The 23615-nt window shown below is 41.4% G+C and overlaps 2 protein-coding genes across 5 annotated transcripts in view; one reads left to right on the plus strand and one right to left on the minus strand.

Annotated features, from left to right (window-relative positions):
- Window positions 1-1887: 1887 nt before the first annotated feature.
- The window catches only part of LOC112966419 (proto-oncogene Mas-like), a 34172-nt gene continuing 12444 nt past the window's right edge, over window positions 1888-23615 (minus strand). For all 3 annotated transcript variants that reach the window (XM_026066507.1, XM_026066508.1, XM_026066506.1), the window contains exon 3: window positions 1888-3424. In XM_026066507.1, the coding sequence (XP_025922292.1) occupies window positions 2513-3424 (912 nt within the window). In that variant the 3' untranslated portion in view covers window positions 1888-2512. The remainder of the gene's footprint in view (window positions 3425-23615) is intronic.
- LOC112966418 (proto-oncogene Mas-like) lies at window positions 16725-22662 on the plus strand. Of its 2 annotated transcripts, XM_026066505.1 has the most exons (4): window positions 16725-16751; window positions 19655-19801; window positions 20199-20333; window positions 21476-22662. In XM_026066505.1, the coding sequence occupies exon 4, from the start codon at window positions 21513-21515 to the stop codon at window positions 22500-22502; it is 990 nt and encodes a 329-aa protein (XP_025922290.1). In that variant the 5' UTR covers window positions 16725-16751; window positions 19655-19801; window positions 20199-20333; window positions 21476-21512; the 3' UTR covers window positions 22503-22662. The 2 variants fall into 2 exon arrangements, with proteins under 2 accessions (XP_025922290.1, XP_025922289.1); XM_026066504.1 differs by lacking the exon at window positions 16725-16751 and having other exon boundaries at window positions 19571-19801.

Consider the following 23615-nt stretch of genomic DNA (forward strand, 5'->3'; position numbering starts at 1 on the left):
ACCAGTCCTTCTTTGTTTGTTAGTACGAGGTCCAGCAGCACACCTCTCCTTGTTGGCTCCTCCACCACCTGTGTGAAGAAATTGTCACCAATGCTCTGCAGGAACCTCCAGGACTGTTTGTGCCTAGCTGTGTTGTCTTTCCAGCAGATATCAGGAGCCCTTGAGCATTAGTCATGGCTTAGCCCCGAGCAGAAGATGCTCCCCCACCCACAGGGTGAAAAACCCAGCCTGGACAGCCCCACTTTCACTGAGAGGCAAGGCTGGAGCAAGCCTTCAGCAGGGAAATGGCATAAATACCATTTCTTTTCTGCTACTCTCCCCCCTTCCTTCCCATCTCCCACATGGCAGAAATATGGTCTTTCATTATGTTCACTTTCTGTGGGCCAGCTTTTGCACAGGCCCTCATGGCTTGTACCCACAGGTGGGGTTTCACTATGCCTAGCCCCCCAGAGTCCTGCCAGTCTGGAAGAAGCTTTGCCACAAGTACTTTGGCCTCCCTGAGGCCAAGGGTTTCGCTGGGGATTCATCCTGCCCTCTGGATGCCTACAGCTATCTCCTGCCTTCCCTCCTGGGGCAGTGCTTTTGCCAGGGTACCCCTGCAGCACTGGTCCCATCTCTTGTTAGCGAGGCCCCTCTGTCTCGTGGCCAGGGCAGGCACCTTGGCCCAGGGGAGCATGGCTGAGCTCCTCTTCCTCCTGCTCTCCTGCACCATGGCCGCTCTCCTGTCTGCTGTCTCCTGTGGGCCCACTGGGCTGAAACAGCCCCCTAAATAAGGCAGAGAGTCTGGGAAGCTCTGGGGAGCTCTGGAAATGCCTGCGCAAGGGTGGCTTTTTTTCTTTTTCTTCTGCACTTCTTTCCAGAGTGGGGTGGCACTCTGCTCTGTGCTGGCAGGTCTCTTTCATCCCCAGGCAGGTGTCCAATGGCCAGTTCAATACCGCCATGTTTGCCTTTCTCTGCACCAGCCTCCGACAGCCACCAGAACCAGCCTGGACACGTGCCTGTGCCCCGCAGCCTGGTGCAACAGCACTGGCTGCTCTGGCTGCTGGCCCGCTGCCAAGGTCTCAGCATTCTCCTGGCCCTTCCATGCTAGAGTCCTTCTTCTCTCCCTCCTTGAGGCACACGACTACCTAACCATTTTTTAAAAATCCCCAAAATTGTCTGGTGTTTCTTGTTTGGGAAAGGGATGACTTATCTTTTCAGGTAAAATTTCTATTGTTTCACAGAATCATAAACTATACTTTCACAGAAATAAACATTTTCACAGGGTATTTGCAGGAAGGGGCGGTGTGCTTTGGGGTGTGTGTAGGCAGTTAACATTTGTGTTGTTTCACATATCCCCTTATGCTGCCCCGCAGATCGTGGCAGTGAGCGCTAGTCAGAGACTGCAGTTGGAGACAGGAGTGGGTCTCTGCATGGCTAGGCCAAGGCTTGCAGGTGGTACAGAAACACCTCACTGGCGTTTCCCATACATCTGCTCAGACTGGTTGTTGAATTTGGGGTCTGGGAGGAAATCTCCCTCAAATCACTTTGGCAGGGACCCTGTGTGATTTTAATTTGCTTCCCTTTCCAGTGGAAAAACGTGGCAGGCTTGTCTGAATGTTTTTTGCCTCATTGATTCCTTACTGCTGCAAAGACTCAAGGCCTTTATAGCACTGCAGTTTCTTTTGCTTTGGTCTCTTGTGTTACATTTTTTGAGATGTGGAATGTTCCATCTCATTAAAACTTTGAGTAGAATTTAGTAATTTTTTTTTCAGAACATCTCAAATAAACCAACAAATGGAGTTTTTGCCACAAAAATGTTCTCAAAGAATGCTTTACTTTGGCAAAATGTTTTGTTAAGACATACTTTAAATAAGATACCATTTTGAAATGAAATGTTTATTGATAAAATACAGCTGATAGTCAAGAAGGATTTAAAAATAGTTAATCCAAAAATTATCAAACACAATGTAGAAAGTAAGGCTTAGCAGACCTTTATGAGGCCCTACCATCTGCCCTTGTCACACAGCAAGTTTGACAACAGGTAAACCATTTTGTTTGACCTACTCTAAATCTGTTTGTGATCTGACTATGAAATCTTTCTTGGTAATCTCATATTGTGACTGACTGTCTTTGTAGTCTTTAGAAGTTTGAAAAACATTTCCAACTTTAGTCTTTCTAGCTTTAATTTGAACTTGTTATCTTGTCCTARGCAGAATGGAAAAAGAAATCAGTGTTTTCTTTCAGGTTGAATTTAATTACTTCTGGTATATTACAGGCCAGTGTACATGATCTAATTGTCCTTCCTGAACCTTTATTTTTAATGACAATGTGAAATTGTGCTCTTTTTCAATAATAGACATTGAAATAAAATTCATTAAGAGAGTCATTATGTTGATTTCATATGTCATAATTGACATGACCTGTTAGAACCTAGACTCCTGGGTTTCCGACCCAGTCGTGACTGTTTCTGTTCTCAGATTGCCCTCTATGTCCCATCCCTTAAGGCTCTCTGAAGCACTGCCTGAATTGGTTACCTGAATCTCAGCCTGTTCTGGCCCCTTACRCAGAAGTAGACCAAAGGGTTTGCACTGCTGTTGATGATGTTGAGCAAAACAGAAATGTAAACTAGTCTAGCTGACACCAATTCAGGAAGCCAATATTTCACAATGTTTGTGAGTCTGACAGGCATGGCAAAGATGAGGAATACCATGACTGTGACCATGATGGTGATGTAAAGCCTTGTTTGGTGCCTCTGTTGTGGAGGCCTCCTTTGGACAGTGATGAACAAGATCAAACTGGAGAGGACCGTGATGGGGGTAAAAATTAGGAAATTTAATACACAAGAGAATATAGCTATTGCATCATGTATCCTAGCGTCTTGGGACTGTGTGTCCGTCATTTTGGAAAAATACTCCATTCCACTGATCAGGCAGGACAGAGTCCACAGAAAAGCGCACACATATGCTGAGAGATGTTTAGGCCGATTGCACTGGCACCATACTGGAAAAAGGACGCTCAGACACCGCTCTGCACCGATGGCTGTCAAAAGAAAGAAACTGGTGTTGTACCCAAAGTAGAAAATGATGTCCACCACAAGACTGAAATATTTCTCTAAAACAGGTGACTGCAGGTTCATTAGAATTAGCAAGAAAGTAACAAAGCAGCTGAAGATAAAGGTAAAATCGGCAATGGCCAGATTTAGGACATACACAGTGAATTCGTTCCTCTTTATCTTGAAGCAAARAAACCATAGGACAATACCATTCCCACCTAATCCCAAAATGGTGGGAAGCACAAAAGAGACAAAGACTATCTCCAGAAAAAATATGCTGTCTTCTGAGCTGTTAGGCTGGATTTCGTTCAGCTTTGATCTGTCTGTAATGAGGAACAACATGGTGCTTGATTCTGTCATGGTTTCCCTTGAAGCATGAGCTGTTTTCTCCTGTCAGCAAGAGAAGAATGTTCTTTCATCAGTCTGCAGTAGTTAAACTGACAGAGAAATATCAGTGTCTGCTTGTCAAATATTTTATAAGTTTATAGATACTATAATTTAGAGTGACTGCAAAGAACTTAATTTCTCATGAGTCCCATATATTGGGAAAAGAATAGTTAGAGTCTCTGAATGTTACCTTAATTAAACAAATTGCACCCCAGAGCTAAAAGCTGATATGGATTCTGTACCACATATTCTATTTCAGATATTTTACCGAGTGATTCCCAGTTCCCAGTTACAACAGTGTTTCAAAGATTTCATCCTAGACAAGAAAGGGAGAGGGTAAAAATAGTTTCTTAAAGAGAGAAAGCTGCTTATCAGAGAGGACTGCTGCAAAATTTAGAAGTAAAACTCTGCAAATTGAGCAAATGTCTAAGCTGATAATACTGGGCTGATGGCACAGCAGAAATTCTCGTTTAAATGACGCTGCATGCAAAATAAATAACTAGAAAAAATAAACATGATGTGGACCTACTGACCTTATTTCTGTGGATGAGCAATAGGAATACAGAGCTCTGAAGCAATGACGGATGCTTTTTCTCTTGTGATAAGGACCCAGCAAATGTGGAAGTGCTAGCAAATTATCTGTATTACAATGGTCTTAGTGAGCTACTAAGTCCTTTTCATGGAAACCAATCTGATAAAATCATAACTATCATCAAAGAACAATTTCTCCACAGTTAGATAAAGTCTTGTTTATCTAACTGAAATTTCAGTAGTTTCTTGGAGCACACAAAGTTACAGATCAAAATGATTTGTGTCCCTCTGTGTTAAAATGGCAATTAATGAATTGTGTTTATATATAAACATGCACAAGTATAAATACATAACTCTTGTCTTATTTGATCTAGCATTCTTTGATTTCCAGTGTAGTTTGCTCATATTTATATAGCCTTGGGAAAAAAACCAATTCTACAAAGCACCAAGCATCRTTTATCCCTTTTTTGGTAATAACAGCTGATAATGTTCAATGCTTTGGTGGACTGGGCCTATAATTTCCACAAAAGTCATGAACTTCTTCATTGTAATTTGTCTCCAAAGATCTGACTGGGGGTGCAACACCAATCCCTTCAGTTCAGGAGTGCTGATTTCAATGATTCTCAATATCCAACAGAAAATGGGAGAAGGGAACTTGTGGATCTGTGCAGGTCTTTTTGTGTCATAGGCCAGCACTCTGTGATATCCTTTTCCTTGCCATCACAAGGAAAAGGGGAAAAAGATTTACTTTGAATTTCTACAGAAGAAAGGAATTTCTACAAGAATTGGTCCACTTTGGTGTTAATTCTAACACCTGAAAATATTGAAAAAAGTCAGATGAACTGAATTGTAATGAGGAGTGAAGAAAAGTTGTCCTCATGGAGCTGCTACACTTTGCAATACCAGAGCTAGCCTGTTTAAATATCTAACTTGGCTATCCGTACAGTGGACAGTGATGCATTAGAGAAGCAAACAAGGCACTGCCCTCCCTCTGGTCACCTCTCCTCTGCTGCTTCTTTGGCCTTTCCCTTTACCCACACAGGGCTGGAAAGTGTTTGTATCTGTCTCTTTTCACAGTGGAGAGGCAAGGCACAGAGGAGCACTGCCCACAAGACAGGGTGGAGGAAGGAGAATAGCTTGACATAAGTCAAGCTCATGAAACCGTGAGAAATACTCAGCTTCAGGTTTATGAAGAAAGGTGTGTGTGTAGATRTGCGCGCACTTTGTAGTCCATTTCAGGTAAACAGCGCTCTTAAGTCAGGCAGACCTCAGTACATCTCACTTACTCTTGCTATTCGGAGTGCCCAAAGTCAAGAGGTTCCTCTGTAGCTGATGGAGAAAAATGGGCACACTGAGAGCACAGTTTTTCTCCATCAGCAGAAAGTGCCTGTGTCAGCTGGGCTTGTGAGCTCAGGCCCCTGGATTATATACTTACTGCTGGACAGGCTCCACCTGAGCCTCACTGAGCACTTCATTTAGTTTCTTCTGTAGAATTTACTTGCTTTACCTAGGCAGCACACACATTTCATTCAGAAACAGCGACATTAACAGCAAGATTTTAACTTTGAAGACTTTTTAACTTTAAAGAACAAAAGTTGTAGGGGAAGTTAGGGCTAAACATTTTTCCTCTTATCCTCTGCCCTTTGCCAAAGCAAACAAACAGGCTTGTCCTGCTGTTGATGCCTATCSAAAAGCCAAGTGCCTTTGTATCAGCTTCTGAGAAATGGTGATGAAGCACAGGAGGCTGACGGATGGGTCCAGAAGAAGGAACAGCCATGAGAGCTGTAAAGCCATTCTGGGTGCTTTCATTGGTAGTTCTTTCAGACTTGGGAGCAGGCTAACACTGGACAAGACAAAGACAAGATGGGACAGGAAAAATGAGGAAGGAAAAAGTCCTTAAAATACAGCACCAGCACCATACACTCTAACTGTGGCAGAAAAATTTGAATTTACTCAAACTGACTGGGCAATACTCCCTGGTCCCCACCTAGGAAAAGACTGAAGAGGAGAATGCTCGGCAAAGTCTGAGTGTCTGAAAGGCTGCTCAGTGTCTCTGGTACCAAACTGGAGAAAAGATATGAAAGCTCTCTTTAGCACCGATCCAAAAACAGGGGAGACTTTCAGGGCTTCTGCAGACAGAAAAACTACATCCATGATTAAGGACAGGTTGTGTAAAAAAACAATGGTGATCATGAAGCAGAAAAGCAAAAAGGCACTTCCATTTCTGCCTGGATCTGAGGTAGTGCCATGGAGATGAAGTCCAGTCAGTTTTATTTATATACAGTATTCACCTCCTTCAGGAATGGTCACTGTGTCTCAGCAAGTCTGTTGTGAGGAAAGGCAGAGTACTCAGCTCTGTCATCATGACCTTTCCCAGTGTGTTCTGCATTATCTCCTGTCAACAAAGGCGAAGCATCACCTTATCAGTTTGCTTTCAGACAGCTCATGGGGAATGCCAAAGGGCATTTTAAAGGTATATAAAGAAAAATAAAATCCTACTATCACTCTTTAAAAATGAGACCATGAAGAAGAAACTGAGAAAAAACTTTCAGAGAAGAAATTGAAAAAAACCCCTGAGATTTTAATTTTGGGATGAAATCTTCATTTTGATGCATTTGATCTCTAAATTTTGAATGAAATAGAGCAGAGTCTCTTAGTCTTCTTAAATACTTCTTTGTATATTCCATTAATTAAAATGACTCAGAAAACTTTGAGTCCTTGACAACATTAGTTTAAAATAATAAACAGCCCAATATTACAATTCAAATTGCTGTTCTTATTTGTAGGTAAAGTAGACAAGGAGGTGTTTGCTAAGATTCTTGTTTTATGCTTGTAGTTCCTACCATCCCCATGTCGTTCTTGCTGAGGCAGAATGTGAGTCTCTTGTAAGCTTCACATGCTGTTTCAACTTCTTTGAAGAAAGAACTGTGAGCACAAAAGCGTAATTTATTTTTGCGATTGTTTAAGGCTGCTATAGTCTCCAGGGAATCACAGGAGATGGCGTCTTCTTCATCAGACAACACTCTTACTTGTAAGACTTGCAAAATCAAACAAATGGGGCGCTGAAGCACTCCACTGGTCTTACAGGTATTGAAAGTCTCAGAAATACCCGTGAACTGGATTAGAGTTAAACAAACAGACTTTATTAGTATCAGTGCTGCAGACACCGCAGAATCTGGAATTTCTAAGAGCATAGACTGATCTCTCCAGAACAGAAGAGAAAGAGAAGATACTGGAATTGTTGGAGTATTTTTTTTCCCCAAACTAAAATGAGACCACTAATGTGCTGAAGTAATTGGGAACATGGGACTAGAAGGGAGCTCCTACTTTCTGAAGTCCAGTCTCATCATAAAATCCCATATTTAAGCTGATCACGCTCCCTCTTAAAGGCATTCAGGATTTTATGCCCATTCTTCTCCCACCTTGTCTGAAAACTGTGCTCCTATGATGATTAGATCTATTTCCAGCCTAGATGTACTATCATATTAGAGATGACACAATCTTGGCAGCTGGGGTAATGTGCTCTGACACTTATAGATAATGTCTGACATAAGTAACCATGTCATTCCCTAACTGGAAGAAAAAACTGTACTTCATGGGCAGTTTTCCCTCATATATAACAGGACAAAAATATAAATCAAGATTCAAGCAAGTTTCAGGTCAGTTCCTGTTCCCAGTCAAGTTGAGAGGCAAGCTTTGCTAGAAATTTGAATGGAAGCAGGATCAGACTGACAAGCTATGTTCTCACAATTTTACTTGAGGTTGCTTTGTGAAGAAGAAACAGACTGTGTAGGTRTATGTGTATGTATACGTAAAGACTTCACCAAGTAAGTGGATTCTGCGAGGCCAGATCTTGTGACAGCAGGCACTTGTCACTGTGAGGAGGTTAGCACCTAATTTTGGTCAGTGAGTAAGGAAAACCCTCTCATAAGCACCTTGGAAGCTATTTCTTGTCAGTGTTTACCTAATGCACCCATTACAGAAAACATGCATGGAGTCTGTCTGCTACAGTTGGAGAACAGTCTGGGGCCTGAATGCTTTTTTCTCAGGCTCTACTTGCTCCACAGGATGTGGTGGCTTTGCTGAGGACTGCTCCATGGTGGAACCTCACTACACCTGAGCTTAGCTCAAGAAATGTGAACCTGCTGGTGTCTTTGCTGTTTAGGCTGCTGTAGTGATTATTATGTTGAAGATACATGCTTAAAAAACATTTCTTTTGTTTTGAATAATGCCAACATGCTAATTTTCAAGGCAGATATGTAACTGTGCAGCTGAAGAATTGCACTTTCAATAGCAGCCACCAAACTCCTGGTCATAGGAACCCCTGCTAATCCAAACCATGACTTCTTTGCAAAGCGTGTGGGTTAGTGATGTCCTGTTGTGTGTAGATGAGCCATGTGGGAGGAACAACAAAAGGTAAAGCTGGGGCATGTCACCACATGTCCTAGAACAAAACCCAGGGTTGGCATCATAATTTGGTTAGGCTGGGGGACAAGCACAAAGACTCCAAAAAGGTAAGATTTCCTCAGTGCTCACTGAATCTGAAGGGTTAAGATGAAAGAGAAGGTTTTCCCTTCTGCCTAAATTAGGTAAGAGAAGAAACTTCTGAGATTCCCTATTTTGTGTGCATGTCTGTGTCCTTGAAGACCTGTACCAAATAAGGACTTCATGTAAACAATCAGACATAAATAAATCATATCTCTCAGGTAGAAGGAACACATTGTAAGAGTGGGTGAGGGTGGCCCCTAGGAGCTAGTAGATAATTTTGGAGTGGGTGTGTAAAAAGAGAAGAGCTTTTATTGCTGGTGGTGTTACAGGAGAAGGGAATGAAGCAAGATATGATTAGGTTTCCACTGAATGTGGAGACCTGCCGGGTAGAAATGCAATGACAGGGTGTCATGGAGAGATACTGATGATGCATGATCTTCATATTACTTTGGCACATGCTTTTAGGGTTCTGTCTGCACTGAAGTGAAGGACATGTCACATGACTTTTTTTTCTTAGAGGTGTTTTCCCTTCCATCATTCCTCTCTTTATTTTCTCAGTATTTCAAGCTTTGTCTGGCACTTCAGAGTGGTCATAAGAAGGAAGTTAACAGTTCAAAAGAGGAATGCATGGCAAGTAGGCGGTGAGAGCAAGGACAGAGCAAGAAAAATCCAGAAACAGGCAAAAGGAAGAAGAGAGGAAAAGAAAAAAAAAAACAACTGTGGATGTAGGATTAAGATGGAGGACAAAGGAGGCATGACAGTCATTTCAGCACTGCTCATTCTGCTCCTTTAGCTTAGTCCAGTCCAACTCAGGGCTGAATATTTGAAGCTGATGCAATGGCAGAAATACTATTTTAAGATCTGTTTGTTTTCAAATCAGCTGTCAAAGAGAAGATTTGGCTGCCCAGGCCTTAGCACAGCCCCAGGAGGGCATCTCTGGCTCCTACATGCATCAGATTGTGAAGTTATCCAAGAGTAGAACAGACTAGGGCAGAGGCCCAAAAAGGAAATGGTTCCTCTCCTTTCTCCACAAATGTTTCCAAGTCCTCATCTGAGAGAAACAGCTTGGCTTTGGAATATGAGAAAGAAATGACCCTAAAAAGGAGGGGCCACCTGTGCCTATTCCAGAAGGCTTTTGACTCTTATGCAACATTTTCTATGGAAAGAAATGCTTTTCAAAGCAGAGATTCATAATTCACCTTCTAGTGCTACAGTGTCTGAGATTTCCCTCAAGGACAATAGGAGTGGCTGATCTGCCTGTGACACAAAAATGTATTTGAGATATGTGACGAACAAGCGAAAATGTGAGTATTTTGCTCTGGAAGATTGTGCAGGTTACTGTAGTTATGGAACGCTCTTGGCTGTGTTTAGGGCAAAAAATGTATCTCCTGTTGCATTTAAATAAAGGCCTGTTCTTGGAAGCCAGAAGGTATAATTAGGCTTACTCAATCACATGTTTCCACTGAGGAAGTCTGTTTCATCACTGACACAATGGGCTGAATGCTTGAAAAGCCTGGCCTTGTTTTGCCTGGCACAACAGGCTTCAGGATACCTGCACCTGTAATTTAATGATCATCACAAGAAAGATTTGCATTTGCAAGTATGGGACAGAGAATACCAACCTGTCGGCTCTTTCTTCCCATCTGATGAACAAAGTCACAGTGCAAATGTGAAGACTGAAGCATTAAAACCTTGATTAAATAAAGTGCCTGAACAAATGCTTGAATTCAGGTGATGTGATTTATGCCATGTGCACATGCCATGTTGAACTGAACTTGCCTTTTGGAAAAGTGAGTGGCTTGTATACCATACAAAGCCTCTGTATTCAGAGGCTCCACCCTGATCCCAACCTCAGGTACAAATACCAGCTTGCTTATGTAGTTGAAAAGATGCAAGAAACCTGTGTAAAACTAGTTAGGTGGGATCAGGAAGCTGGTGTGCAAACACTCTACAGCTTGGGGCTCATTCCCTGTTGTCAGGCTAGCAAATTCTGTACCTTAGCTTAACTCTGCCAAAACCAGATTAGTAGAAGTCCAGGGAGATTATCACAGGTGATAGGAAGAAAAATCACATGTTTACAAGTCCTGACCAGCACTCTCCCATATCACCTGCTCTGTCACAACAGTCATCAAACCAATGGTCATGRTCTAGTAAACGCAGACTCCTGCTACATGGGAAATGAACCCATTGGACGACATTGTATTGTCGTCCTGACATGGTGCTGTTTGCAGCTCTCAGGGATAACTGGCCATGACCTCCACTGCTCCCTGGGAGCTTCCCATCATGTAGAGACCACCCACCAACAGGTCACAGTGGCAGGAAGAGAGTAAGTGAGTCTCTGCCCCTGCCAGGATCATAAGCCTCTGCCCCTGCTGAGACCTCACTCACTGTTGCTATGCTGGCATATGATTGCTTTTAGTTCCTTCAGGACCAGCTTCAGACATTGATCCACTTGCACGAGCCTCTGTCCCAAGACAAGCCGTAGCAGCAGCAAGCAGGGTGGCCAGCGGACACCAGGGATCTGGCCTTGCARGATCCGTGCTGCCACTGGGCGGCTGCTCCATGCGTACAAGGCTCCCCCAGGGCTACCAGCCCAGAGCGCTAGTGCCTTGGAGTCTGTTGACTGGTTTGAGACCATTTAGTCGCTTTGTGCGTTTGCATTTTAAATCTTGTTCTTGCAGTTCTGATCTGTCCCATACTAATTCCAGTATTTTGTTTATGGTGGCAGTGTATCACCCCTCAGGCCAGAGGCCTCTGTTTCCTGAATCTTTCCCTGGATTCACTTGGCAGTTCTGAAGGATGATTGCTCTAAGCAGTTTCAACAGACCCTTCTGATTTTGTTCTTCAGCCAGCATAACACTTTCTAGATTTTCCAATGAAAGGAGAAGATAAAGTCCATCTAGTTATTTTACTAATCTCTTTCCCTGTATTTTTTCTGACTAATATGGTTTCTACAAAATGAGCTATATTTTAGTCTCTTATTGATTCTTCCTCTCCATACGTGTCTCCCCCCAAAAAAACCCACTCCAGAAACTAAGCCTTTGTTCAGGAGAGTGACAAGTTAAATTTTGGCAAGATATGTGTATGTGTATGCATATTACAGGCATTATATATTATATAGACATCTGGAGTGCTGGTATGTTCACCCTGATGGGGAAGCACTGTATAACTGTATGGCTGACAGCTCTTTATCCCCTTTGGTGAATCCACATCTGGAGGGGTACTAAGGAAATAGCTTTGCTGAGGATATATTTTAGATCAGAGTCTGAGTTCCTTGTACTGCAGTAGATCATCTGCATGACAATGTAGGTGGAGAAAATTCAATCTGTTACAGGTATTAAATGTGCCTTGAGTCACACTTGCGTAAATGAGAATGTATATTCCTATCAATGGGAATATGCACGTCTATAAACCACAACAAAGTATTATTAAAAGACTAGACTGGGAACAGGGAGAAAGAAATATAGGACAGTGAGGCAGAAGGAAAGGGCAGACAATAGGGAGTTGCCAAACTTTTTAACCTAAAGTGCCTTGTGAGTAGTTAAAGTGCAGTTTCCTTGCTAGGGTTGTATCTTGTGTCTTTTACTGGGACTGTGTTGGTTAGGGAGCAGGCAGTAATCTGACCTACTTCTGGGCTACTCGGGCTCTCACCTGTACAGCCAGCTCTATCCCACTGTGGTGTGCACAGGGGGTCATTACTGCTCACCTGGGAAATGCTCCCGAAACCCTTCCTGCGCCTGGCTCCAGCACAGTGGGTAGCACTTTTTGTGTGGCTAAGAGTCGCACAAAGATTCTGGTGTGTGACTCACAGGGTATGAAAAATCATGGGTTCCTGACATGTGAAGATAAAGAGAAAGCCTTCAAAGGAAGAAGAAACACTCCTAGGAAATGTGTTCAGCAGGAAATAGAGAGCGGCAACAATAGTTGTAATAGCTACATGACCATATAATTCTGAAAAAGTGTGTTTTTTTAAACAAAGCTCAGGTTTTATAACGGTTCAAATGAATTTGAAATTTTTTAGTTGCTGGGAGTCCCTGTTAAGGGGAGGTAGAATGCTGTGGCATCTTTTATCTCGCTACCTTATAGGAAGACTAAAGCTGAACTTTTGGTGCAGGGAAAAGAAGTGGAGATCCTAAAACATACAGAGCTTTTCTTCTTTCATTTTCTTTATCTCCTCCTACCACTCAGTTGATTGTTGTTCATTATCTAACTTCTGTGTTATCTGAACTGTGCAGAGCAAATTCTGTTACCAAACCAATCTATGAATAGAAGAAGGCAAATCAATACTGTTTCTGGAAACAAACTGATGACGCAGCCAATTAGATGTTTGTGTTGAAGCCATGACAAGATGTGCCACTGCCTCACTGCTGGAGCTAGAAATCTTGAACCTGGAACCCTCAAAAGAGGGCTGTTGATGTACAAGGGCTGAATCGTCACATTGACTTTCATGGCTTTGTGATGATTTACCGCAGGTGAGGATCTTGTCCTGTTTCTGTTTCAGGTATAAAGGATAATGTTGGAAAAGGTGGGGGGAAAAAAATGCCAAGATCACTTGATTTTATTGTAATGGAATTTAATTCTGTTGTCACTGTGCTAGTGAGGTTAAAGTGGTAGGTACATTTCTTCTATTTTTTACATTTATATTACTGTGCTAGCTAAGCATCTCACAACTTGAAGTTATCTTCCCAGTAATTCCATGTTCCTCCCATTTTGTAGAGGAGGAACTCAGATGAGGAAATCTGAGACAGAGTGAACACAGGTCTCATGATTTCTATTCTCAGGACCATTGTTTTATACTCTTGCTATGCTTTAGATATGTCCTTTTTCAGAAAATATAATGGCTTTTTTGATATTTTAGGATTCTAGATCCACTCTAGGTATGTAGACTTGATAGAAGACATACATTTCAATGTTATTATTCAGTAATCCTCTGGTTTCATGCAACAAGTCTACTGCATGAGCTTGTTTTGCACTTGCGTTCAAGTTGGATCACCCTGAAAATACAAATTATCTCTGTGTCTATATTTTGTCTTGTTTGAAAAGAGATCACTATTGGAAGTAGTTTAAAAAATAAAAAAAAAAACTTTACTCAAAAGAAAAAGTGTGGCTACTTGAAATTCTCCATTTTAAAAGTTCAACATTTTGTGATAAATTCTGAAGTAGAAAGAAATATTTCAGTTYTGAAATGATGCTTTGATGCTTTGTGCTCTGGTTCTTCTCTGTAAGTCAAGCTCCCAATTGGACAGCAAGAGGAAAGGGGATTGTATTACACTGTCCCATTCCATGGAGCACTGGGGGAGATACAACCCAATAAAGGAGAAGTGAGACATAAGAAAACTGAACTACAATTTCCCTGTGGAACCACAATGTGATATCCCCAATGAAATTTTGATTTTAAAATGTTGGAATTTGAATTAATCCATGGACTTGTAGATCACTTCCACAGTTCAGATAGAAATTCCTTTATTAAACCTCAGCATTGTATGGCACTACACAGCTCTTTCAGTCTTTTCTCTACAAGGTCCATGAAGGTCTTGTAGTTTACTGCTTATTATCTAATTACATTTACACACAGTAGTTATATTTGGAATCATATTATTAGATGACTCGCAAAAGTGCTGCCCTGRGGAGACGCAGACCCATCTTGGCTGAGTCCAAAGAGTGTTTAGCAATGGCTGACAATTGCCATTATGTCTAGCTTGATCTTTCAATGTACTGGTGCCTCCATACAGCAGTTACCTTCCCTTTAAATTATTTTTCAGTAYAAGGGTTCCTCAGCAGTGTAGCTCTTGTGTGCTAGGAGCAGAGTGCAGGAAGAGAGGTGGACCACTGGACTTCAGCAGGAAAATCATGAACGTTCAGGGAACCCAACCAAAGAGACTAAGGTTTCACAGTAACAGGTATCAAGGATTTTACTTAATCACCTATTCCTGCAATGCAGAGAGCAAATAAAGAATAATGGCTAATTTCTGTGATATGTAGGAAATGCATGTGAATGATGACTTGATGACTATGTGATATAGAATAAAAACAAAAATGAAGGTAAAAGAAAGAAGACAGGCATATTAGTAAAATCAGGACAGAAAGTTATTTCAGAGAAGACTTACTAGGGCAGACACATCATATAACTTATTCAGATCAGCAGCTCTGTTTCAAGAAGGGTTTGGGCATCTGTAGATGGGAACCTCTACATCAACACAGATTSAAGGACAGAGCAATGTCCCCAGGGTACTGGACCCTTCTTTCATTATCCTGATCAGTAATATTAAATATCTTTGTCTATTTAAGGTAACTAGACATGTTCACACCACCTTAACCTAAATAAAGTGAAAACTAAGTTTATTGGCTACTTGGCACTCTAACTACTTCTTCCAACCTTTTATCATGGAAAGCTCTGACTCATCTGTCACACGTCTCAGATATTTTCTAATCCTGTAACTTCTGCTTGGCACAACTAATGCTAAAATGGTCTAAACTGCCTATACTAGTTACTCATACATGCCAAGCTATTGCTTGTATTCTTACCCTATTCTGTTCCCAACAGTTATCATGCACTAATTCCTATATTATCTTATACTACATAGCAGTTGTGGCTCTAATGCTAGGTAGCTGGTGGGACACTCAGCAGGCAGGTGCAGTGTATTTTCTGTTCTGATGTGTCATGATGCTGGGCTTGGTGCTAGCATTGGTGACCAGCCCAAGAGGGAAATAAAATTCAGAATGATTTTAACAAGGGTAAATTTCTGTTGAGGACAGAACACTTCTAAGTCAATAGATACAGAAATAAGTTATGGAGGTTCTTTGAGAGGTGAATACTTCTGGGTTTTAGTAAAGATGTGTATTTTTTTCTTTGCCCAAGAACACCTTTTTCTTTTTTATAATTTTTAAAATTTTATCTTACATTTTCTCCTTTTCTCAAAAGTAACCCAAAGAAAGATGAGCAATAGGAAATCTTACTCTTTTACACTAGTTTCTTACAAGTTCACAGCATTACTAAGAGCTCCTCACTTTCTTCTGCTCTCCCTCGGCTCCCTACCCTCCTCTGTTTTGGGAAAATCCCTGCAATTGCCCTCTGTCTGCTTCCTCACCAGCAGTGCAATAGGTATTAGTTCAGATCCAGAACATCATGTGTGCTGCACGCAGACWAATAAACTCTGCCACTTGATATCCTATGAATGTGGCTATACAGCTTCTGTGTCCAAGCTGGGTGATTTTGCTCCGGGTTCTAGGGTTACACAAGTGGAGTCAGCCTCCGGTTGTCCTCTGCCATTGGCAGAAACGTGCCCAGGCAGCACCCACGTAAAGCTGGAGCTGAAGTCCTGGAGCACTGCTCCTCCTGCAGTGTGACATCAGCCCATGAGTGCTGAGCCCTGGCATGTCGCCACATGCYGTGCGGATGGAAAAAAGAAGGCGCGGCTCAATTCTGGAGCAGGAAATCTAATCCTTCTGTGTTCAGATGAAAGTCAGTCCCTTTAGTTAAATGTAAACAATTCTACTAACCTGTCATGAGCCTGGGTGACACTGTAATGAGCTGAATTTCTCATTTTGCTCCCAGAGACTTCCAGAGCTCTGCAGACTATTTTGGGAGTCTGTCTACCCCTAGCTTTGTATCTGTTAAATACTCTCCTCTCATCAGCCAATTCAAAGCAGAACGTAAAATGCATGAATTATCCCAAAACTTCTCTGACGAATACAAAAGTAATCTCAGGCCTGAGAACAGCTTTTGTAAACTAGTTTAGGGATCTGTATGGGCCCAACAGAAACTATAAACTGTCCATCTCGTCAGTAGCCACCTTATCTCTAATAACTTCACAGGATCTAGAGTACACCTAGCTTTTAGGCTCTTTTGTCACAGGCCCTAAACCCACCCTCATAAACAACATGCAGCAAGTCTTAACCATCCGGAAAAGAAATATGATTAATTCACCCTTACCAACTTTAGTTCTCAAAATTTCTCTAGGATTTTCAGGATTAATCCTTGCTTCTGGAACCTGCTATGCCATACTGTATTCATAAACACAACCAACCCAATGATTTCCCTTAGCAGGATTCTATAATTGGCCTTATAACAACTGAGCAGCCACCAAAGAGTATCCATCCTAACCCTGCTGACCATCTTCTGTTATCTAGAAACTTAACTGCTACCCTAACCTTACTTTAAATTACAAACGGATGACCCTTGCTGGCCTCAAAGCTAGCAGGTGACATGTAATTTCACCTTGCCTTGCAGAAGCCGACAATAAATCAAGCTCTCAGGCCTGTTGCCCATAAAATGCAATCCACAAGCTACCACCCTCTATGGAACTGCGAGGTATGCTAGTGCTGGGATGATGGCTGATATGAGTAGGATAAATGATGTCTGGCTAGTTCTGCAGTGGGTTTGGGTTAGGGTAACCTTAACCCTAATGTTTACTGTAATCCTAATTCCTATTTTAACAATATTCTCCTATCGCCTCTATTATCTCCAGAAGTAASTGTAAGTCCTTCTGGCTCTTCTAGTTTCTGTGAGCCTTTAAGGATCTTAAATCCTTAGGATCCCTCTCTTTGTCCCCTCTGTGCCCCAGAGCCCTCTGTTTGCTCTCTGTTGCACCCCAGAGACCTCTCTTGGGCTCCGGTCATCTCACAATGCCTCTGTTTTCCAGTGTACCTCAGAGCCCTTTTGTTAGTTGAATCCAGCTCTTCAGTCTGCACTCTGCTGAAGCTTAAATTTGACTCCTAACCTTTGCTGGAGCTGAATAATTACAGAATTAATTTCCCCCTGTAAACATGGGGACATAAAATGTAATTGAGAACAGTTAGGGCTGGACACCAGGCATACAGCTCTGTAGAGCTGTTCAGGAGAAGAGGAAGAAGTGTGCTTCCAACACTTCCAAGGCTGGACCAGAGCATCTGACAGTTTTTACAGCAAAATTGTCCCTCAGTGGACAATGAGAAGACATGAATGGAGAAGCAGAGAGGAAACACTGCTTTGGGGGAAACAATATTAGGTAGCTTCAGCCAGAAAGTGTTAATGACTGAATGACCATCAAGAAAAATTGCATTGCCTGAAGGTGTTGCCAGAACTCATCCCTTAGGGTTTTATTCCATGGCTCATTTAAATATATTATCAGGAGATCTGATTCTCAGATGCACAAAGGTTCCTTTATATCCTGGCATGGTATTACCTATGCTAACCATATAAAACCCTCTAATTTGTATTATAAATCCTAGGTTATTGCCTTTTTTTTTTTAATGAATCAATCATGAATTCTTTTGGGGTTGTCTTCTGCTTCCAGGAACTGAAGATTTAAGAACATGAAATCCTCCAAAGGCTCAAAGCAAAATGGTAAAAGGGCAACACTACTAGCTCTGTACATATGGGATATTTGAAAGTGTTAGTACATTCAATTTGCATGTACTGCAAGGTTGTTCTGTCCCACCAGTTTGGTGTTTGATAGGTTAGTTTCATGGTAAATTATAGTTCATGACAATATCTTGCTGTATATTCAATTTAGATTGAAATTAGTAGAGGCAATCATCTATCCACATTATTTGTCCACCATGTCCTACTTGTTTCTAGTTCCAAGATCTGTTGCGGTTCCATGTTTTGTTATTGTAGTCTCTGGCTTAACATCTGAATCGTAAAACTGATTCAAAAAATTATCACCCCATCTCTTGCCATCATTTGATATAAACACTCAACAGTTAGCAGGTACGGGGTCCCCTTGTTCTCTTCTATCTTCTTGCTTCTCCTGAAGTCACCCAGGATAAGCTGTTTTTGTGTTTTTATTTCTCCCCCCAAAGATCAGGTTTCACACTGCTGCTCTGGCCATGCTAATGATGAATGATGGTGCCCCAGGGGCCACTCATGAAGGAAGTTCTGTGTGCGTGTGCGTATGCATGTGTGTGTAAGAGAGAGAGAGAGAGAGAGAGGTGCCAGAAACCATCTGGCCCTTTGGTAAAGCAGAGGCAAGGACATCCTTGATTTTGGAGTGTATTTGTCACAGACTGAGTGGGCTACGAACCAAGGTACCAGGTGAATCTTTAAATGTTTACATATTCCTACAGTGACCATTCTCATTACTCATATGCACTTCTCATTTTATGGGAAAGAAACAGTCTTTTTTCTTTTTCAGAGGTAGCTTGAAATTTTTGGTCCAATAGCTGCTGAACATAAGGTGGATTACCAACTTAAACCAACAGAAAGCAATTAGAAGTTGTTTTCATTTCACTCTGCTTCTTTCCTAACTTTATTCTGACCCTCCCTTTGGGGTCATTTATTTCTCATGTTAGTTAGTAGCTTTTCCCATTTGGGGATTTGGTGGTTTTAGTGAAACATCTAAAGGAGAAGACCAAGAAAACTCTCTCCTTTTTTGGCTAAGAATGTTTGTTCTGCTAATATCTGAATATAAAAACAACCTAATACTTGGGGCAAGAGCAGGGGCCATCCTCAGGGGACTTTTCAAAGAGTTTATCTGCTTCTAGGCCTGTTTGAACTCTTCAGGGGAAACTGGTTAAATTTCAAGAGTAGACTTTTCCTTTGCATCTCTGATTTTTCTATGGTAGAATAATCTCAAGACAAAATTTTTGCCAGGAGGAATGTATATATGAGGCTATAACTCAAAGGATGTGTCTATTTTCTCTCCTTTGTGGATATTTGTTTCCTTCCTTCCTTTCTTCCTTCCTCTTCCTTTCTTTTCTTTCTTTCCTTTCTTTCTTTTCCTTTCTTCCTTTCTTTCTTCCTTCCTTTCTTCCTTTCCTTCCTTCCTTTCTTTTCTTTCTTTCCTTCTTTCTCTTTCTTTCTTTCTTTTTCTTTCTTTTTCATAGGCATATTGAATAGCATAAGACAAACAGACAAATCAACTTGTGTTATTTTAGATGGCGTTTGGTGGCACAGTTCTAAATCGAGATTTTTCCTTCTTCAGATTTTATCATCCCCAAATAGATTTCCTACTCACTTTGTGTTTGTTTGTTTAAACTATGTCTCTTGGTATTGTAGCAGCTCGGACAACTTTCCATATGCTGCCATTCAGTTCCCACAATAGTTAACTCCCAGGCTTTCAGCTACATGACTTGCCAGTTACTGAGTGATGCCATTTGAAGCACAGCCTCAGATGATGTGCCTGGGGCTGTTGGCTTGGCATGCCTCAGACATTTTGAGCAATGGGAGAACTGCACACTTATTTTTGAGGGAGTCATTGTCAGAGTCATTATTTGCTCTCCCTCTTATCAAAGGCAAATGGTTGGAGACGATAACCTTCAGCTTCTTCAAGGAAGTACTTCAACAACTTCAGGAAAATCTGAACAGACCATGGACATATATGGAAGGAGAGGATCCTTTCCACGCTCATCTCTGAATGCTCTCACTTGGGAATGACCTTAGTAAGTCCAGAACTTATTCCTCTTCATTTTACTCTCCAGAGAGAAATACCCCATTTATGCAGAGATATGAACCAAGAACTTTCTGCAGTCTTTTTGTATTCTTCTTTTTTTCCTTTCCTATTTTTTTTAACTCATGAAGTATAGATCCTCCTCTTCTTTTCTCCTGTCAAGTTTTGCTACGCTTCCAGCAACATGGTGTTCAAGCACCCATCCCGCGTAGTTATTTCAGAACATTGCTTTTGGGAGACCTGCTACTTACTTCAGTCACTACTTCTTGCTGCATTCACACTCACCTCTCTRCTACATTTCCAGCTATGTTGTTTGTTCCTTATGACTGAGTCTCAGATGGTGGCACGGTCAACATGCAGGTGCGATCACCATTAACATTTTTCTGCAGGTTTAAATGCCAGCAAGACTGGAGGCTTCCCAGGTTGTTTACCAAGTGCTCTTTTTTAGACTGTGATATCCTGTCTTAAGAAGTTGTTTTGAACCCCGGGAAACCAGGGCTCATGAGCGAAAATTTATGATCGGGGTGAGTGGCTCTGTTTAACTAATCATTGCACAAGTTAGCCCCAGTAAAACTTCTTCCCCTTGCACTTGATGTTCTTGACTGCTTGTGTATATCAGTAAATTCATATTATGGCATGTTAATGGAGAGCCTGGTTTTAAGGACGAACCAAGTCAATTGGGCAAGCTTATKGCCAACAGCTAGTCCCTGTTAACAGGAACAGGGAGCAATTAGGAAGTTAACAGGGAAGGGGGTGTGAAATACTCCTATATACTCACGAAAATCAGCTGTAGCCAACACTGCTAATTCTCTCTTATGAGATAAAAGGAGATAAACAGAGGGAGAACTTGTTTCATAGCTCAGCAAAACAACAGTTATAACTATTGTAACAATGGCAGAGAACCTGAACAATTACTTTTCTTGGTGATGGCTTGGATTTGTATTCCTTGCAGGATACCAGTTTTGCTAGGTGGTTCAGAGTGTTGAATGGTGCTTAAACATGGTTAAATTACGTTTAACTCTGATAAATGACACTGATAGCTGGTCAAAAATTACTATCTCAAAACAGTGTCATTTTGCYTCCCCTCCACCTTTGTGCCTGAAGGGAAGATAGTGCTGAGTAACTACATATTATTTTTATTTAATTAATTAAAGTCCTTCCTGGAAAAGGGATTTAGGTATCAATTTTTTTAAATACAAAAAACTTAAGAGCCAAATTCACTGGAAATACATATGTATAACTTAAAATTAACTTCATTAGCTTCAAAGGGAGCTGAATAGACCTGAGAACAATCTAGGGCTCTAACAAGAACCACCAACATGATCTGAACAGACCATTTTATCTTGGAACTTTGCAATGTGACAGGGAGTTTGTTCTTCCAAGACCTCCTCGAAGGCATCTCTTTAGCTGCCATTTAGCACCCATCTGTTGAACCACATAGAAAAGAAAGCTCAGGATTTCTGCTAGCACCATGGGCTTAGCAATCTTTAACACTTGCCAAGAGTAGTTCCAACTGGGTTTCATCTAGCATTAGTATATCAAAGCTGGTTTTCCTTTTGCTAGGGCTTTCAGATATGACGAGAAAARTGGGGTCCACAAAATAGAAAGAAAAAGGGGAGGGGAGGAGCACACAATGTTCACAGTATATTTTTATACATATTTACAGAAGGAAGAGCTGTGTTATCCAAACTTGAGCTTTCCCCATGGATGAGTCAAACATAACGTTTCATCCCAGTGAAGGCCCAGAGAACATCTCAATGCACAGAAACATTTCTACACAGGAAATGGTCTGGGAGATATTGACCCCACTTTGGGTAATTATGATCATCTCCTTCCTGGGTTTTTGTGAAAATGGAATTGTCCTCTGGTGCCTCTGCTTCCAGATCAAAAGAAACCCCTTCACTGTGTACATCACACATCTGTCCATTGCTGATATCTCCTTACTGCTTTGTACATTTATTCTGTCAGTTGAGTACATTGCTGGTTTTGGATTCTCATATGGTGTTTATTATTATATAACCACCACGCTATCTATTGTCTTCCTTCTTGGATATAATACTGGTCTCTATCTCCTGACAGCCATCAGTATTGAGAGGTGTCTGTCTATTGTTTACCCCATCTGGTACCGATGCCACCGGTCACAGCACCAATCGGCAATTGTATGTGCAGTTCTGTGGACTCTGTCTTTTCTGATGACAGTAGCTGAACACTTAACATGCAAAGATGATTTAACAAATGAACAATTTGATGATGCCAACCATTGCCAAGCAGTGCTCATCTTCACATGGATCTTGACTTTCATGATCTTCATTCCCCTAATGATTCTGTCCAGCCTGATATTGGTTATTAAGATTCACCGTAACTCCTTGAGACCTCATTCATCAAAGCTCTACATCATCATTGTGGCCACAATCATTGTCTTCCTCATTTTTGCCATGCCTATGAGGCTGTTGTATCTTCTGAATTATCACCACCGGTCGTCTTTGCTCAGCCAGCAGAACCACATCACCATTGTTCTCTCCACCGTTAACAGCAGCATCAACCCCCTTGTTTACTTCTTTGTAGGAAGCAGCAAGAAGAAGAGGTTCAAAGAGAGTCTCAAAGTGGTTCTTAGTAGAGCACTTGCTGATGGGTTGCGGCCAAGAAGCCAGGAAGTTGGCACCAGCTTGGATATAGCTGAAACAATTTTCTAAAGCTTAAGGACGAAACTCTAGGGGCAAATAATTGGACCTGCAAGATTTAATAAACTGCTGCAAAACTAAAAGATTATTTTTCTTCCGTAGAATGTAAAAGGCAGTGGTGAAATGGTACTGTTATCTTTGGTGGTTGAGCAATGGAAAAATATGGACTAGAATAAAGATAACTTTTATTTGTATTTTCTTAATTATTCAAACACATGCTACATCCTGATGTGGCTATGTCAGTCAAGGATACCACAGTGGAAAAGAGACAGGCCAACCAAGAATATAAAAAAAGGACACAGAAATATGTTATAAATAGTATGACCTTTATACGAGCTCTGAGCACCCATAAATGCTATTGAAGTCATCAGGGCCTGCGTGTATTCGCATTTTTAAACGTCAAGCCCACTAAACACAGGAATCACATTAGATATGGGGGTTTAGTTTCCGTTATTTCCAACTTGTTTAAGTGCACAAAAGAGCTGCTCCCCAGGGGGAACTGAAGGAGCAATCCACATATGAGATTAAGTCCCCATACCTACCCACAAACATTCAGTGTAGCTTTGGTCTAACAAGACATTTAAGTATACACTAAATGGTCAAGTTCTTCTGTGGTTAGGGAGTCACTTTAAAGTCTATTTTCAAAGTATATGTTGCATAATTTCCAGTGAAATCAACATTTCTCTGATTCCTCCTTCAAAGTTCCTTGGATAATTTGGTACCTGACACACAGGAGTAGCAACATATGAATGTTGTCCACTCACAGAGGGATTTTGCCCTAATTGTGAAGGGTGGGGCTGGCTTATCTCCAAATGTGAGTGTTTCTGTAGGTTTAGTCATTCAGGTAGTCTATGAGAAAGTCAGTCCCAATGCTTGCTGTCTCAGCCACATATTCAGAATTTAGTTGTTTTCTGGAGACTATATATTGTYCTTGTGCTCTCTGTTTTATAATAGAAAAAAGAAAGGTACCTCTGGTGATGCACGGCAGGGGCTATACCCCAGTGACACCATTCTGTATACCAGGGTACTGGTGCTGGTATTTTGTGAAGTTTAATACCTAGAGCTAGTTGCTCAACTATAGATAAGCTGCAGAGAGCAGAAGACAACAGCAGGGAGGGGATGGGT

The sequence above is a fragment of the Apteryx rowi genome, unplaced genomic scaffold (assembly GCF_003343035.1).
Source record: "Apteryx rowi isolate R43461 unplaced genomic scaffold, aptRow1 scaffold_241, whole genome shotgun sequence".
NCBI classification, from domain to species: domain Eukaryota; kingdom Metazoa; phylum Chordata; class Aves; order Apterygiformes; family Apterygidae; genus Apteryx; species Apteryx rowi.